The sequence below is a fragment of the Clinocottus analis genome, unplaced genomic scaffold, assembly GCF_023055335.1.
Source record: "Clinocottus analis isolate CAN_PGR_092001 unplaced genomic scaffold, fCliAna1.0.p SCAF_95, whole genome shotgun sequence".
Classification (NCBI taxonomy): domain Eukaryota; kingdom Metazoa; phylum Chordata; class Actinopteri; order Perciformes; family Cottidae; genus Clinocottus; species Clinocottus analis.
In genome coordinates this window covers 20,997-35,996 of record NW_027176257.1, presented here as the reverse complement: position 1 = coordinate 35,996, position 15,000 = coordinate 20,997, and the positions used below count along the sequence as shown (strand labels likewise).

At 45.2% G+C, this 15,000-nt stretch overlaps 1 protein-coding gene across 1 annotated transcript in view; it reads left to right on the top strand.

Moving 5' to 3' along the window:
• LOC137781877 (uncharacterized) overlaps positions 1-15,000 on the top strand; it is a 45,951-nt gene that overhangs the window by 15,998 nt on the left and 14,953 nt on the right. The window contains exons 4-9 of the mRNA XM_068570873.1: positions 2,540-2,665; positions 3,886-3,998; positions 6,821-6,937; positions 7,731-7,891; positions 8,992-9,061; positions 10,665-10,782. Coding sequence (XP_068426974.1) covers positions 2,540-2,665; positions 3,886-3,998; positions 6,821-6,937; positions 7,731-7,891; positions 8,992-9,061; positions 10,665-10,782 — 705 coding nt within the window. The remainder of the gene's footprint in view (positions 1-2,539; positions 2,666-3,885; positions 3,999-6,820; positions 6,938-7,730; positions 7,892-8,991; positions 9,062-10,664; positions 10,783-15,000) is intronic.

Sequence of the window (15,000 nt, the reverse complement as noted above, 5' to 3'; positions counted from 1 at the left end):
CCTGAACCCTGCGGCGGCCCGCGGTTGAACCCGGCAGCTCGCAGGTGTGAACTCTCGAGAGGGCGTCGTTGACAAAGATCATACGTCTCCTCTTGATGTGCCCCCGGTTACTTATGGGGATATAAATAGACGGACTGATGTCCAAAAAACATGGATATATTGGCTGCTGGGATGTGTGTGAGAACGTGGAATGAAACCTGAATAAAACACGGCTGACAGCGCTTTGAAGCACTGCTCGCCTGTCGGAGTCAAAGACAATAAATCAAACCGGAACCCTTTGCGGTGCGCCGAGTGATTATTTACACACTTTCACTGCCAAGAGGGTTTTTTTTCTTTTTTATTTCATTCAACTACAGAAAGACAGACTGGATTAAATCCAGCAGACAGACTTTTATTCTGGGATGAAACAGTTTGAAACAGCTGGAGAGAGAACATGAGCGGACAAATATGCACCATAGAAATCCAGCGATGACACGCAGATGGAAAATCAGGAAATTCAAGAAATTCAAAAAAAGAAAAAAATATTAAATTAAATTAAAACTTGAACAAATTTAAGAAAATAAACTAATAAAGAAATTCAAGAAATTAAAAAAATAATAATAAAAAGAAGGAAAAAATATTAAATTAAATTAAAACTTAAAGAAATTTTAAAAAAAAATAAACATAGAAAGAAATTCAAGAAAATTAATACATTTAAAAAAAAGAAAAAGTTCAAGAATTTTACAAAAATTTACAAAATTTAAGAAATTCAAGAAATAAAAACAAAATTAAAAAATGTGAGAAATTTAAACATCTAGTTTTACACTTCAAAACACAAAATTCAGACAATAAATATATTTTTTTTTGTTAGGAATCTTCTTGCCGAACAGACCAATTAAGACAGAACTTGTATATTAATTTGATATTTGTCACAGTCCGTGTGTTGTTATGATGTCATGTCGTTATGATGCTGGTTTGTACCTCAGTAACTCACCTGCTGCTCCTGCTGCTAGCTAACAAAGCTCCCGCTAATAAAACACACGTCCCTATCAATTCTCCACTTTGAAATAAGGCTCCTGATGCTCACACACTCAGGACATGTGAGCTTTCCATCAGCGGGTCTCAGCTGGAACGCAGCTCAAGTGTGAGAGGAAGGAGACCTTCGTTTGATCCGCGTCCAGACGATGAAAGGCCTAAAAAGGAAAAAGACGAGTGTAACCTCCATCTGGAAACCATCGAACATCAGAAACAGAATAAAAAATGAAACGCCGTGAACAAAGTGCTTCCTCTGCGATGGGGAAGCCAGATTGGGAATAAAGACGCTGCAGCCTCTCGGTCCTCCCCGGCACTCAGTTTGGCGGCCGCGGGGCCTTAAGAGCATATTAACCCTGCGAGCCGGCGGCTTTTAAAGGAGGAACCCCCCCACCGCCGCTCTGCAGGGGCGCTTCCGGCTAAAAGCCTCATTTGTAAACAGAGCGCCGGTTGCTCTCGGGGTTCGTCTTCCCGCCGCCTCTTCCCGCCGCCTCTTCCCGGATGCGGCGCCGCCGAGAGAGAGACGAGGCGCGTTGATGAGTCGACCTCGTCTCTCCGGGACGCTCTGATTAGCCGCCGCCGCCGCAGCTGCAAATCTCTCACTAATTCGTAAAATCTCAGAAGTTTTCTGCGCCCACGTTCTGTTGGGCAGACGAGCAGCGTCTTCACCCACGGACGCTCTGTTGTGCACGACGCTCATTATCTCCGTCACGCAGGATGAGCTTTCCGGACCCCTCCGGGGGTTCGAGACACGCAGTACCGTCAACTGAAGACAGGGGGCGCGTTGCAGCTCGTCTTCACTGCAGCAGCAGTGAGACCAGCTTGTTTTCTCACCACGCATCTTCCTCCTCTCAGCCTCACACTGTTTTCCTCTCAGATTGTTGCATGAAATTTGCCCTTTTTTGTTGCTAAACACATCATCTTTTTTGGCAACCAAATTTAATTATTAAAAATACTTAACTTCACTCAATCAAAGCCAAACTTGGCACAGATACAAGTGTTTCCTCGAGCGGTTACGAATCACAATGCAGCAAAGCATCGGCCTGTTAGGAAGCAGTTATATTGTCAAATGCTGTCTGATTCGGGCATGCTGGGTATTGACATGTTGAGCAGCTTCCGCATGTGCTGTATGACGCGGTTTTATGAATGTGTGCGGACCAGGAAGGACTCGGGACTCATGGACGTGCAACAAAAAAAGAAAAGAAGACAACAATAAAGCAATTATTATAATTTTTTTAGGGCAATTTTTTTTTTAGAGCACGTTTTAGTTTTAAGGGGCATATTTTTTTTGAGAGCATTTTTTTTTCTTTGGAGCTATTTCTTTAATTGAGAGCAAAGATTTGGAGATAATTAACTTGTATTCTCGTGCTCTCTAAGCCGGACACTGCTTTATTCATCCAGCCGTGACGGACCTTTGATAAAGTGCTGCTTTACAGATGATGAACTGTATCTGATGTGTGTGTGTGTGTGTGTGTGTGTGTGTGTGTGTGTGTGTGTGTGTGTGTGTGTGTGTGTGTGTGCGTTGCAGAGCCCTACAGCCCGGCCGTGTGGGTGATGATGTTCGTGATGTGCCTGTCGGTGGTGGCTGTCACCGTCTTCATCTTCGAGTTCTTCAGCCCCGTGGGATACAACCGCAGCCTGCAGAGCGCCAAGAGTAAGAGCCGGCACGCCAATCAGCCCGCCGCCGCCTCACGGCCCCGTTACCAACGCGTCGACTTAATCAGTCCTCTGTGTGTGTGTGTGTGTGTGTGAGGCTGATTTGAGGAGGGCGTTTGCTTTAAATTATGCATAAAAAGTCCCGTTTCCTTTTCTTCTTCCGCTGTAGAAACAATCGCTCCACTACAGCGATCAGCTTGTTTATTTTTAATAAAGCCGACGCTGACTGGCGGCGGCTCGACGTGAACATTTCTCCCCGTCGCTGTCAGCTCCTCGCTTGTTTCCAAACTGTTCAGCATCATTCATTTTTTAAATAATCATTTGGAGACGTCGTTCACTTCTTCATGATAAAGTGGAAGTGCACACAGAGCTGGAGTGGCAGGGAGGAAGTTGTTTAAATTCGTTCTTACACAATTACACACTTAAAGTCAGCATGTAGCCCAAATGTCGATGTCAAATGTATTCTTAAGTTCAGCAACATGACATTTAGTATACATTTTCACCTGCACCGTATCAATCTCATGTTAAATCACTGACGATTGGGCTATCGTCCCTTACCTTTCAGCTCGTCCTCCGTCTCTCGTCACCTCTTCCTCCGCCTTTAATTCGGCCGCCATTTTGCAACGACTTGTTGTTAGCGCCGCCCGAGGAGACTTGTGATCGGTTGCCACTAAAGACAAGCCGAAGCAGACTTTTCTTCAACATACTTTTGGCTCCTTCTTGCACATCAACTGCAGCCCATGAAGCTTCATCTGCAGCATGAAGTCATTTCTCACATATTTATCATTTTTAGTGAAAGGTGTGACAGACCACATTTCTAAAATATGCTTTTCGACATTATTTACATTTATATTTATCATTTTATTCATATAATCCACTGCTTTTGTGAAGCTAAGACCTTTGGTAAACCAAGTTCAAGCACCAAAAGTTATGTTTTCACAACATAAATGAAGAATTTCTGAAATCAAGATTACATTTTTCAGCCTTAGAGTCATGTTTTCTATTTACATTTTTGCCTCATGACAATTTCGCCCTCGATATACAGGGAACTGAGATTGTTCTGCATTTTTTGGTGTAAAACATGAGTATGTATCTGATATGCAAAGTGCCTTCCAAAAGGTGAATTTACGAAATTATGTAAAATCAAGAAAACGCCCTCGGTCCCTGAAGGGTTAACACGTTCTCAGTGACTTTAAACATCTGACTTCCTCCTCTCAGAGTCCGGCGGCTCTAAGTTCACCATCGGGAAGTCGGTGTGGCTGCTGTGGGCGCTGGTCTTCAACAACTCTGTGCCTGTGGAGAACCCCAGAGGAACCACCAGCAAGATCATGGTGAGTCGCTGCCGCCGAGCCGGCCGCCGGCGGTCGGAGCGCTCGGTTGTTTCATACAGTTCATTCAGTTAAGGTTTTTCCACCAGTGTGTCTCGTTAGAATCGGGAAGAAATTTATAATTTCGGTGCGTTTGTGCAAATCAAAGCAGATCAAATCATAATTATGATTTAATGAGAGGCACGTACAAATTCATCTCCTCCGTCTCGAGAGCTCTCGCTTCTTTTCAGGGGATCTGGGAATTAGAAATATTACTCTAGTTGTTTTTTTTACTCCATTTTTGTGAAATGAGGAATTCTATTCATTTCTGCAGAGACTCACCACATTATGGGCAAGACAATTAAGGCCTTGATTGAATTTATCGACAGCTAAATATGTTATACAATACTGTACAAACTGTATATTTAAATATATATTAACAGAATCAGGTACTTTTTACAGTGTATAGAAGAGTTAAAACACAGTAAAATAACTGATATTCTGTATTTTACAACATATACAACAGCATTTAACATGTATGCACCTTTACAGACCCGAGGAATATACGTTATACAATACCATATAAACTGTATATTTATATATACATATAATTTAACAGAATCAGACGATTTTTTTACAGTGCATAGAAACGTTAAAACAGTTAAAATACCATTTATCCTGTATTTCTGAACGTATTTGAGGTACTTGTACTGTTGATTGTACTGAGCATTCAACATGTATGCACCTTTACTTCTCCTCCAGGAAAATATGTGTAAAAATATACATGTGAGAGTTTTATGAGGCCGTGCAATCAGTTTAAGTTCATTCACTTCACAGCAGCAGAGGTGTTTTGATACCTGCTGCTCCTCCATGTTTCCACCACATGAGAAGAGAAATCAGTTCACCCCCCCCCCCCTCCCCCCTTCACCCCCCCCCCCCCCCCCCCCTCAGAGCCACAGGAGGTGACGAGCTCGAGGCGTCACAAGTGGTTTCCACAACAACCTCAATCATCACAAGAGCTCGTTAGCTGCTCGGCGGCTCTCAGTCGAGGTCAGAGGAGACGTTCTCGGCTCCTTTCCCCTCAGGAAGACGTCGTTGTTTTTAGCTAAACTGCCGGTTAGCTCGACGCGCGCCGTGACAGGCGACGCTCTGATGGAACAGAAGACACAGCTGATCACAGGCGACAACACACAACACACAACACACAACACACAAAGTGTCTTTAGAGTTTCAGGCTCTGACGCCTCGAAACAAAACCTTTTCTTTTATCGTTTCCTTCATTATCTCCTGAACCACACGGTCGTTTCACTTCATTTAAATTGCTTCAATACCACAAACCTTAAGAGAAGAGACCTGTGGTTTCACCTTTTGGAAACAGTGCTCCCATTTCAAGTCCCAGCATGCCCCATTCAGACAATCTTTTGTGCATAAAATACGTAATTTCTCCATTTTCGAACTGAATGACAGTTTTTTTTAATTCTGATTATTTAGGTCTTAATCTTTACAAAAAGGTATCTTATGTACCGCTCTAAAAGACATTTTTTGGAAAGTTTTTCTCATATAATGCTGGATATTCATAGTTATGATCAAAATATGTATGTTTGTTTTTTAATATACATTTTTTCACAATAAAATTCTGAAAAAAAAATGATATAAAACAGCTCAAGTATTAATTTGGGGTTTGTCCGACTACTCAAACAACTTGAACACGTTAAAAAAAGAGGTACAGTACGGGTTTCAAAATAAAAGCTCGTTCTCAACATGCTCTCTCTGACCCACAGCAGCCGGTTCAGGGTCGTCAGCGTCCGTCCCAGCATGCACTCTGTCGATAATTGACAAGCATGTATAATGGATGCCATGCATCAAAGTTTAATAGTATTTTTTGACGGCGTGGGCCAGAGGTCGCGACCTCTGAGCGAGGACGAACCCTCCATCCGGAGCGAAAACACTTCCCGTTCCCGCTGCTCTTCTTTTTTAAATCACCTCGTCTGCTGTGGAAGCGTGTACATTGTTCATCTGTAATTCATTAAGAAAATTATGCAAATGGTCTTGTGGCGGTAAACACGGAGCGCCGCGGAGGCGAACGGCCTCGTTCATCACCGGCTGAGACGCCTCGCCGTCTCCCAGCGCGTCCTGATGTCAGCGCTCAGCACGCCGCCGAGTCCTCGCAGCACCTTTCAAAAGGAGCTTTTTTTAATGCGCCGCAGTCATGTGGGTCAGATGATGTCATCAGGCAGCGGGACGTGTACTTATTTGTTTTTTGTTAAGAGGCGATGCTACGATGAAAACTCTGCTTTCTCCCGTTCTTAAAACTTTACTTTGGTGAGTTATACGGGTGTTCCTGCAAAAATACCAAAAAAACATCGCTGTCAGGTAAATGTAGTGCATTAAAATGTACCATATCTTATATGTCGAGTAGAAATATATATATATATATATATATATATATATATATATATAATGTTGTTGTAATAAAAGAGTATGAAGGGAGATTTTGCATGAAGTGACATCACAGTAATACTAGTTAAACTGAGTCCATGTGTGAATGTGACAGACGTCATGAGACGATGTCACGCTGAAGAAAGAGGTTATGTGATAATAAATTGAACTTCAAGTGAGAAAAGGACAAACGTCAAAGTGGCAGTGACATTTTTATACATTTTGGGGGTTTTTTTCTTGGCGCTGACATCTCTGCCTCGAGCCTCCGGGCGAGACGGCTGCAGGTTTAACACCGAAATGCCAAGAAGAGAAAGCGGTGTCACCGGGAGGAATCTTAAAAATACTTGCACGCCTGTCAGACCGAGCCCTCATTGATCTTCCTCCTCCTCCTCCTCCTCCTCCTCCAGGTGCTGGTGTGGGCCTTCTTCGCCGTCATCTTCCTGGCCTCCTACACCGCCAACCTGGCCGCCTTCATGATCCAGGAGGAGTACATCGACACGGTGTCGGGGCTGTCGGATAAGAAGGTACGAGATGACGGCCGCGGACGCTTTGACTGCTGTGACGTGAATGTTTCATGTGCGCACACACACACACACACACACACACACACACACACACACACACACACACACACACACTCCATGAAGCTTGGTAGGTGGTATGAAGTCATCCTTAAGTAAATTATCTCCAAAATGTTGCTCTCAATTAAAAAATCGCCCAAAAAATGCTCTCAAAAAAAAAAAAATCAACATTTTTTTTTTTTTAAATTAATAAAAAGTTCTTTCTCAAAAAATAATTTTCTCAAATAAAAAATGAAGAAAATTTTTTTTTTTTTTTTTAGAGCTTTTTTTTTTTGTTTTGAGAAAAGACTTGGAGATAATTTACTTACAAACTGTAAATCTGCTCTGGTAAAAAAGACACAAATCCTCCATACGGTCCCTGAATTTAAGAAATTGTGTAAAATCGAGAAAATGGCCGTCGACTCCAGAGGTTGAAGTTCATTTTTAAAAGTAAAAGAACCCGACGAGAACGGAGGGAACGGAACAAGAGTGCTCATCCCGCCGGGTTCCTCTTGGGTTTCTCCTCGTTCTCCTTCAGAACATCTCCAGGGGAACTCTTCCTCGTCTTCGTTTTCTCGGCGTGGTTTCAGCACATCGACTGCTTCCTGCCGCCTCAGCCCCTCGTCTCCTTCGTCCTCTTTCCCTCCTCGGCTCCTCCGCCGATCCTCTCAAAGCGACGACGCTCTGAGAGGATCGGCCCTCCTCGACGTGGCTCTGATCTTCCTCCCCCCTCCTCTTCCTCCCCGTGTGCGTACAGTTCCAGCAGCCGACGGAGCAGTACCCGCCGCTGCGCTTCGGGACGGTGCCGAACGGCAGCACGGAGGAGAACATCCGCTCCAACTATCCCAACATGCACCAGTACATGATCCGGAACAACCAGAAGGGCGTGGAGGAGGCCATCGAGAACCTCAAGTCAGGGTGAGGGGCGAGAGGAGAGTGTGTGTGTGTGTGTGTGTGTGTGTGTGTGTGTGTGTGTGTGTGTGTGTGTGTGTGTGTGTGTGTGTGTGTGTGTGTGTGTGTGTGTGTGTGTGTGTGTGTTTTACATCGTGAGGAGGAGGAAGAGGAGGAGGAGGGAGATGCAGATGAGGGTTAAAATGTTTAATGGGACAAGCAAACACACTTTGAGACGAGCGGCGGCCGCATGTCCTTAGCGGATTTGACGTAGCGTGTTATTAAAACTCCCATGATGCATTGCTTTACATCGTAGGCACTCATCTGCCTTGTCCCTCTTACATCATCTCTCTCTCTCTCTCTTTCTCTCTCTCTCTCTCTCTCTCTCTCTCTCTCTCTCTCTCTCTTTCTTTTTTTTCAAACCATCTCTCTCATTATTCGTCGTCTATCTGTGTTCTTTTTCTCCGCTTCGCCGTTTTTAACGGAGGAAACGTTGTAACGGTTTACGGAACGCCGGCGCTCTTCGTCTCTGTCTCATCTTTCTTCCTCCTCTTCTTCCTCCTCTTCCTCTTCCTCCCTCTTTGTCCCCCTCGTCCCATTTTCTGACCTTTTCCTTTTCTCCTTTATTCATTTCTTTTTGCTTCTGCTTTTCCTTCTCTCACGTCTTCCTCTTCCTGCCACCATCATCCCTCTTCTTCACCTCTTTTCAATCTCACACTCATCCCTTCCTCCTCTTCCTCCACCTCCTCCTCAACATGAAGTCAGAGAGCAGGTGTAGTTTCACATCCGTCATCAGAAGCTGTGACGTCATCATCGATCCGTTATCACGTGATGAAGAGTAGCTGCTCGCGGTGCGGCCGCTCATCTTCATCGTGCGTTCTCCTGGAGCGATGTCAGCGTTTAGCATTAATTACAATATTTTTCATTATAATTTAATCAATTTTCTTATTTTCCAATTAGTGAGTTCATTGATTTTGTCTATAGAAGGTCAGCAAATAGCCGGTAAGCTCTCCTCCCCAGTAGCACATGTACTCACGTTGTCCACGTTGCTCACGTTGCTCACGTTGCTCGTTGCTCACGTTGCCGTTCATCCTCCAGGTCAGTGATTTCCTCCTCTCGCTCTGCAGGAAGCTGGACGCCTTCATTTACGACGCCGCGGTCCTGAACTACATGGCCAGGAAGGACGAGGGCTGCAAGGTGAGCCGAAGATCTGTCCGCCGCGCGCCGGCAACCTCGCGGCCCGAGGCGACAACCCGCCGCAACGACAACCCGCCGCAACGACAACCCTCGAGATCTGGAGAACGACCGCAGCGGCGGCCCGGCGGGCTCTTTGAGAGGCGCTCGCTGCTGCATTAAATGAATCAAAAGCCCACCCGGTGCACTTGCACGCGTCCCTCGCCGCCCCTAGCTTGTTAATGTTGTCATTTTTTGGACCGCGGTCGCTGTTGATTTATTCATAAGTTTGCATTTGATGCCGGCTCCCACGGCGAGCATGAAAGTCCTGCCCGGCGATCGTTTGTAATCAGGTCTGGAGCTCCCAGCAGCCACTGCTGCAGTAATTATTACAACTTGTGTGGATCTATATTAATTCCTCCACTAGCCCCCCGCTGGGATCTTTGGGTGGATGTCGATACACAAGCTCAGCCAACTGTTGTGCATCGATGCGACAGGAAGGAAACAACACTGCAGCAGAAATGTAGATATTCTGTGTCCATGTCTTTTGAACCTGACGATGTTTTTACATCCTCGATTCCTTCCCTCGCCTCCTCCGCTCGCACCTTACGTGGGCGGGACTAGGAGGCAGTGAAGGCAACGGGCGTTGAACAAAAAGAGACATGGGAGCCGCCGTGCAACAACTGGGGCTGGGCGGTTTGGCCCAAAGTTGATATTTAAGATTCTGGAGGTTTCACAGCTTATCACCGAATTTTATTTTATATTCATTGTGTCAGAAAGCTAAACATGGAGGGACTTAGGACCCAGGGGAATGTAGGTTAAAAAGATACAGACTGGAAGGGGCTGTCTCTTCCTGCGACGGAGTTACTTCTTGTGGGCGAACTGTACCCAGCATGCAGTTAGGTGGTGTATTTTTTTCACTTTGGTACATGCAGAGCATTAGGAAGCTAAACAGGGAGGGACTTAGGACCCAGGGGAATGCAGGTAAAAAAAATGACGTAAGAGTCCATCTCTTCCTGTGACTAGTCGTCTTCTTGTCGTCGCAGTGGGCGAGCTGTACCCAGCATGCAGTTAGGCGGTGTACGTCTTTCACGTTGGAACATGCAGAGCGTTAGGAAGCTAAACAGGGAGGGACTTAGGACCCAGGGGAATGCAGGTAAAAAAAAAATGACGTAAGAGTCCATCTCTTCCTGTGACTAGTCGTCTTCTTGTCGTCGCAGTGGGCGAGCTGTACCCAGCATGCAGTTAAGCGGTGTAATTTTAGAAAGATTTAGTTACAAGTTGTTTATGTCTCACAAACTGTTGTGTCGTGGTGTTTTATCCTGTTGAAGAGCGTTAGTTGAGGGTTTTTAATTGTTATAAAGTTTTAACCATGACTAAAGTTGCGACCGCTGCGTCCTCAGCCGTGAAAAATAAACGCTTACTTCCTGCCGAAGAGCGACAACAGTTGTGACGGCTGTGCAGGTGAGTCGGTACGGACATTTGAAACCGGTCCACCGGCTCAGCCCGACGCTCGACCATCGCCACGTGTCATTTACAAATCCCTCGCATCCCCAAAAAAGAGCTTCCCGTGTGTGTGTGTGTGTGCGCCGCTTCGCTCGGTTGTTGAACGTGTCGCCTTCACCAGGTGATGACCATCGGCTCCGGGAAGGTGTTCGCCACCACGGGCTACGGCATCGCCCTCAACAAGAACTCACGCTGGAAACGCCCGCTGGACCTGGCCCTGCTGCAGCTGGTGGGAGACGGTAAGACAGGAAGTAGTGTGTGTGTGTGTGTCTGTCTGTGTCTGTGTGTGTGTGTGTGTGTGTGTGTGTGTGTGTGTGTGTCTGTGTCTGTGTGTGTGTGTCTGTCTGTCTGTCTGTCTGTCTGTCTGTCTGTCTGTCTGTCTGTCTGTCTGTCTGTCTGTCTGTGTGTGTGTGTGTGTGTGTGTGTGTGTGTGTGTGTGTGTGTGTGTGTGTGTGAGAGGGTCAGTGGAGAAATGAAAGACAGGAAGGTTTGAAGAGCAATGAGAGAGATCAATGCATGAAGGTCAAAGAGAGGAAGAGCAGCAAGAAGAGTGAAGGATGTGTCATCTCTGTTGAAGCTGTCACACACACACACACACACACACACACACACACACACACACACACATACACACACACACACACACACATACACACACAACTGTCTGAATTAATTTCCCATATTTGTTGTTCATGAATTTTGTTTTTGTTCGCGTCACTTTCCATTTGACAGACGGCACGTTTTTGCCACGACCTCTTTTGATTATATTTCTAAAGCAGCGAGGTCTATTTAAATCTCTCTCTCTCTCTCTCTCTCTCTCTCTCTCTCTCTCTCTCTCTCTCTCTCTCTGTCTCTCTGATGTTGCATCACTGGTAGTAATTCTGCATAAATGAGGGATTTCAGTGTTGCACTCAGTCACTCAAGGTGAGAGGAACGCTCAGCCGCAACAAGTCTTCTTCTTCTTCTTCTTCTTCTTCTTCTTCTTCTTCTTCTTCTTCTTCTTCCTCCTCCGGTACGTTGCATTGCTGCCCCCTCCTGGAGCTGCTTCATGGGGCTCAAGGTTTTGGGCGGTGGGACTCAGACTCCAGATACATGTGAACTTAAATAAATCGATGACACAGCTCGATGTCCGACCAGCTCCGGTTGCTCTCTCGCTGCCACCATGTTGTTTCTCCTCAGCAATGTGAGGACCTCAGTTCCTGCTCTGGCTCTCTTTACCTCCCTTCCCTCTCCCGGGACACTTTGCTGACTCCGCTTGGTGATTTCCCGTCGCTCTCCTTCCTCCTCCTCCTCCTCCTCTTGCAGCAGTCGTCCTCTCTGCATCCTCCCGGCTGCAGCAGCGTGTTCGTATTCAGCGTAAAGCTCTGCAGCCTCGCTCTTCCTCTTTCTGTTCTTGTATTCTCCTTTGTGACTCAGTAAACACTGACGACTCCGCTTCTGCCGGCATGTATGGAGGTAGATTTGTGTGTTTTTTATCCAGGCAAATTTCTTGTTTGTAAGTAAATTATATAAAAAAAAAGTTCCTCTCCAAAAAAAAAAAAATTTCTAAAAAAAAAAAAATTGTTCCCAAAAAAAAATTTGCTCTAAAAAAAAAATGCTCTCAAAAAAAAAATTTGCTCTCAAAAAAATGCTCTAAAAAAATTTTTCAAAAGAAAAAAAAAATTGCAAAAAAAAAAAAAATTGCTAAAAAAAAAGTTGTGCTTAAAAAATGCTCAAAAGAAAAAATCTTTTGCTAAAAAAAAAATTTGCTCTAAAAAAAAAAATTGCTAAAAAAAGAGTGCGACGACGACTCTTCAGAGCGCCGACTCTGTGACTCACAGCCGACGATGACGAGTCCACGCCTTCTAATCCCGGACTGAGCAAAACCTTTGAGCCACAATTTTGGAAAATCCTGCTTACTTTGTCCAGAAGATCCGCATCAAGAAAATCCTCATATTCTGAGAAGAAAACTCAATGTGTTGCAATAAAAAGATTGATGACGATCAGCAACACAATACTTGATTCCTAGCAAGAAACATCGCTATTAAAATCCCTAAAACTCTCCGACGCTGCCACTGCCGGCTCTTCCCTTTCCTCTTCAGGCCACAACAACACTGGAAAATAAAGAAATAAAAAGCAAATCACAATTGGAAAACACGTTTCTCTTAATGTCCACTGATTGACCATCATGTCCGTGGAAAATGTTGTGAATGTGCAGGTGTTCGTGTGAAGCTGGAGGGGTTCAAACCTCTTTTGTTTCATTCCTTCACGTCCTTCTGCCAGCCGGTCGGACGCGGCGGCGACGCTGGATGCTGCGCGGCCTCATCAGGTCCTGTAATCGCTCGGCGTAATGCCTCCCTTTGTTCCAGCGCCTCGTTTCTGTTCCCACTCAATGATTAGCCGGTCACCAAATCGTCTCCTCTGGGCGGCGATTCAGCCCGACTGCAATTAGCGAGCGTTGCGGCTGCAGCCGACGCTCGAGAGGCTGACGGGGAAAACTACCAACGTTCAGTCTGGGAAGCAGAGTTACCGAACTATTGATGTGTGAAAATAAAGAAATAAAAAAGTCTTTAAAGTTTAATTATCCTAATAAGTGTGAGAAAGCTTGTTGATTTTCTAAAATATTTAACCTGTCACCCGAGCTCCAGAGGAAACTGAACAAACTCATATTAGTGTTTTACTCCTTTTATGTTTCTTCCAGTGAGTGAACTTAATATTTTAACTGCTTCATATTTAGGTTGATGTGCATTAATCTGCACTGGAGGTAGTACTGTATCTACAATAATGTACAGTTCAACACCCTGAACAGTACATTATTGACGATACAGTACTGCCTCTCGTCCCTTATTGCTTCATTCATTCTGTACAACTTTTAGAAACAAACCTTTTTTAGGCCCTTTCCTCTAAAATGTCCTCCCCAAACTATAAAGTGTGTATCTCTGCAGCCACTAGGGCTGTTTGAATGATGTTATAATAACGACTTTATCCGCTTTCTTCTTCTTCTTCTTCTTCTTCTTCTTCTTCTTCTTCTTCTTCTTCTTCTTCTTCTTCTTCTTCTTCTTCGTCTTCGTCTTCTTCTGTTGCCATCAGTAATTGGTGGACTCTTGAGCCGACACAGCCTCAGAGAGGAGAGTAAATGAAGGAAAAGAGGACGAGCACACAGGCGAGTCGGATGCTAATCGTCTCAGAGCCGCGAGGAAACGGGCGGAACAGAAAAACTCCCGTAAATCAAACGGCGGCAAACGGAGAAGGACAAAACGTACGCTGCGAACGCAACATCGATCTGCTGCAGAGCGAACTGAGAGGCCGAGAGGCGGCGGCCGCTTGATGAGAAGATCGGTTGCAGGTGTGCAGCTGGAAACACACACAGGAAGAGCTGGAGGCACGGCCGAGGCTATTCCTGTGCTAAGCTACAGCCCAGGAGGGTTAAAGTGTAGCGGCGCATCGTCTACACACTCGCAGTCAGACGTGCTCGGTATGAAGGATGATGAATGAAATCTACTCGCCAGGGAGGCACCATTTGTGTGATTTGCTATTTTTTTACGCAGATGATGTCACTCTTTATGGGGGTCGTATTTTGTGCAAAACATAACCACAATGAGACATAAAATAACCACAAAGAGGGAGGGAAATGTAATATGAGGAGAAAGACATTGCCACCAACACAACTGCTTTGTCAGGTTGAGGAAAATAACGTGTTCAGGTTTTGATTAACGACAGAAGTGACCGGCAGGTACTTGATGAAAAAATCACGTTTATACCTTGGAAAATGGAAAAAAATGACTTATTTTATGCCTAAACATTGACCGATTTGGGCATGCTGGGAACCGAAATTGACGTACTTAAGCCAAAGTACTTAAACTTAACAGTTAAGTTAATAAACCATGTGGTTGTGGGGATAATTAAGCTTTTAAAAACAAGATTATGTGTATTTATTGCGAGAAAAAAAACAGGGTTTGGGCTTAAAAAAGTGAAATACTTTCATGGAACAAACTATGAAGTCATTTTTCCCAACAAACTCCAGCGGTCTCGTGGGTGAAAGTCCTCATCCACGCGGACCTCCTCTTTGTATTAAGTCACATTCAGTCACCTGGATTCCTCATGTCCCAGCATGCATCAGCTCAAGGGCTGTGAGCACGCTGAGGCCCGGCGGTATTCGGCCTTCAGGGAACGGTTGAACCTTTTTCTTTTGGAGCGCCGCCGACCCCGAACCAGCTGAGTCACCAAGACGAGGCTTCCAGCTTTTTACCTTTAACTAAAGCAAACCTTTTGAAAAGATGAAATGAATGTCCTCGCGTCCCCGACAGTCTTCCCTCAGCGCGTCCGAGCTGCAGCGAGGAACACGCTCTGTCACAGCGCTGAGGTTCTGCAGCGTGGACTCAAACCCATCAGGCGTCCTGCCTCCGCTCCGCTTTTCTTTTGTGTCATTCACATTGATTTGTGCTGACTGAGCAAAAGCCAATAATAAAACAATTTTT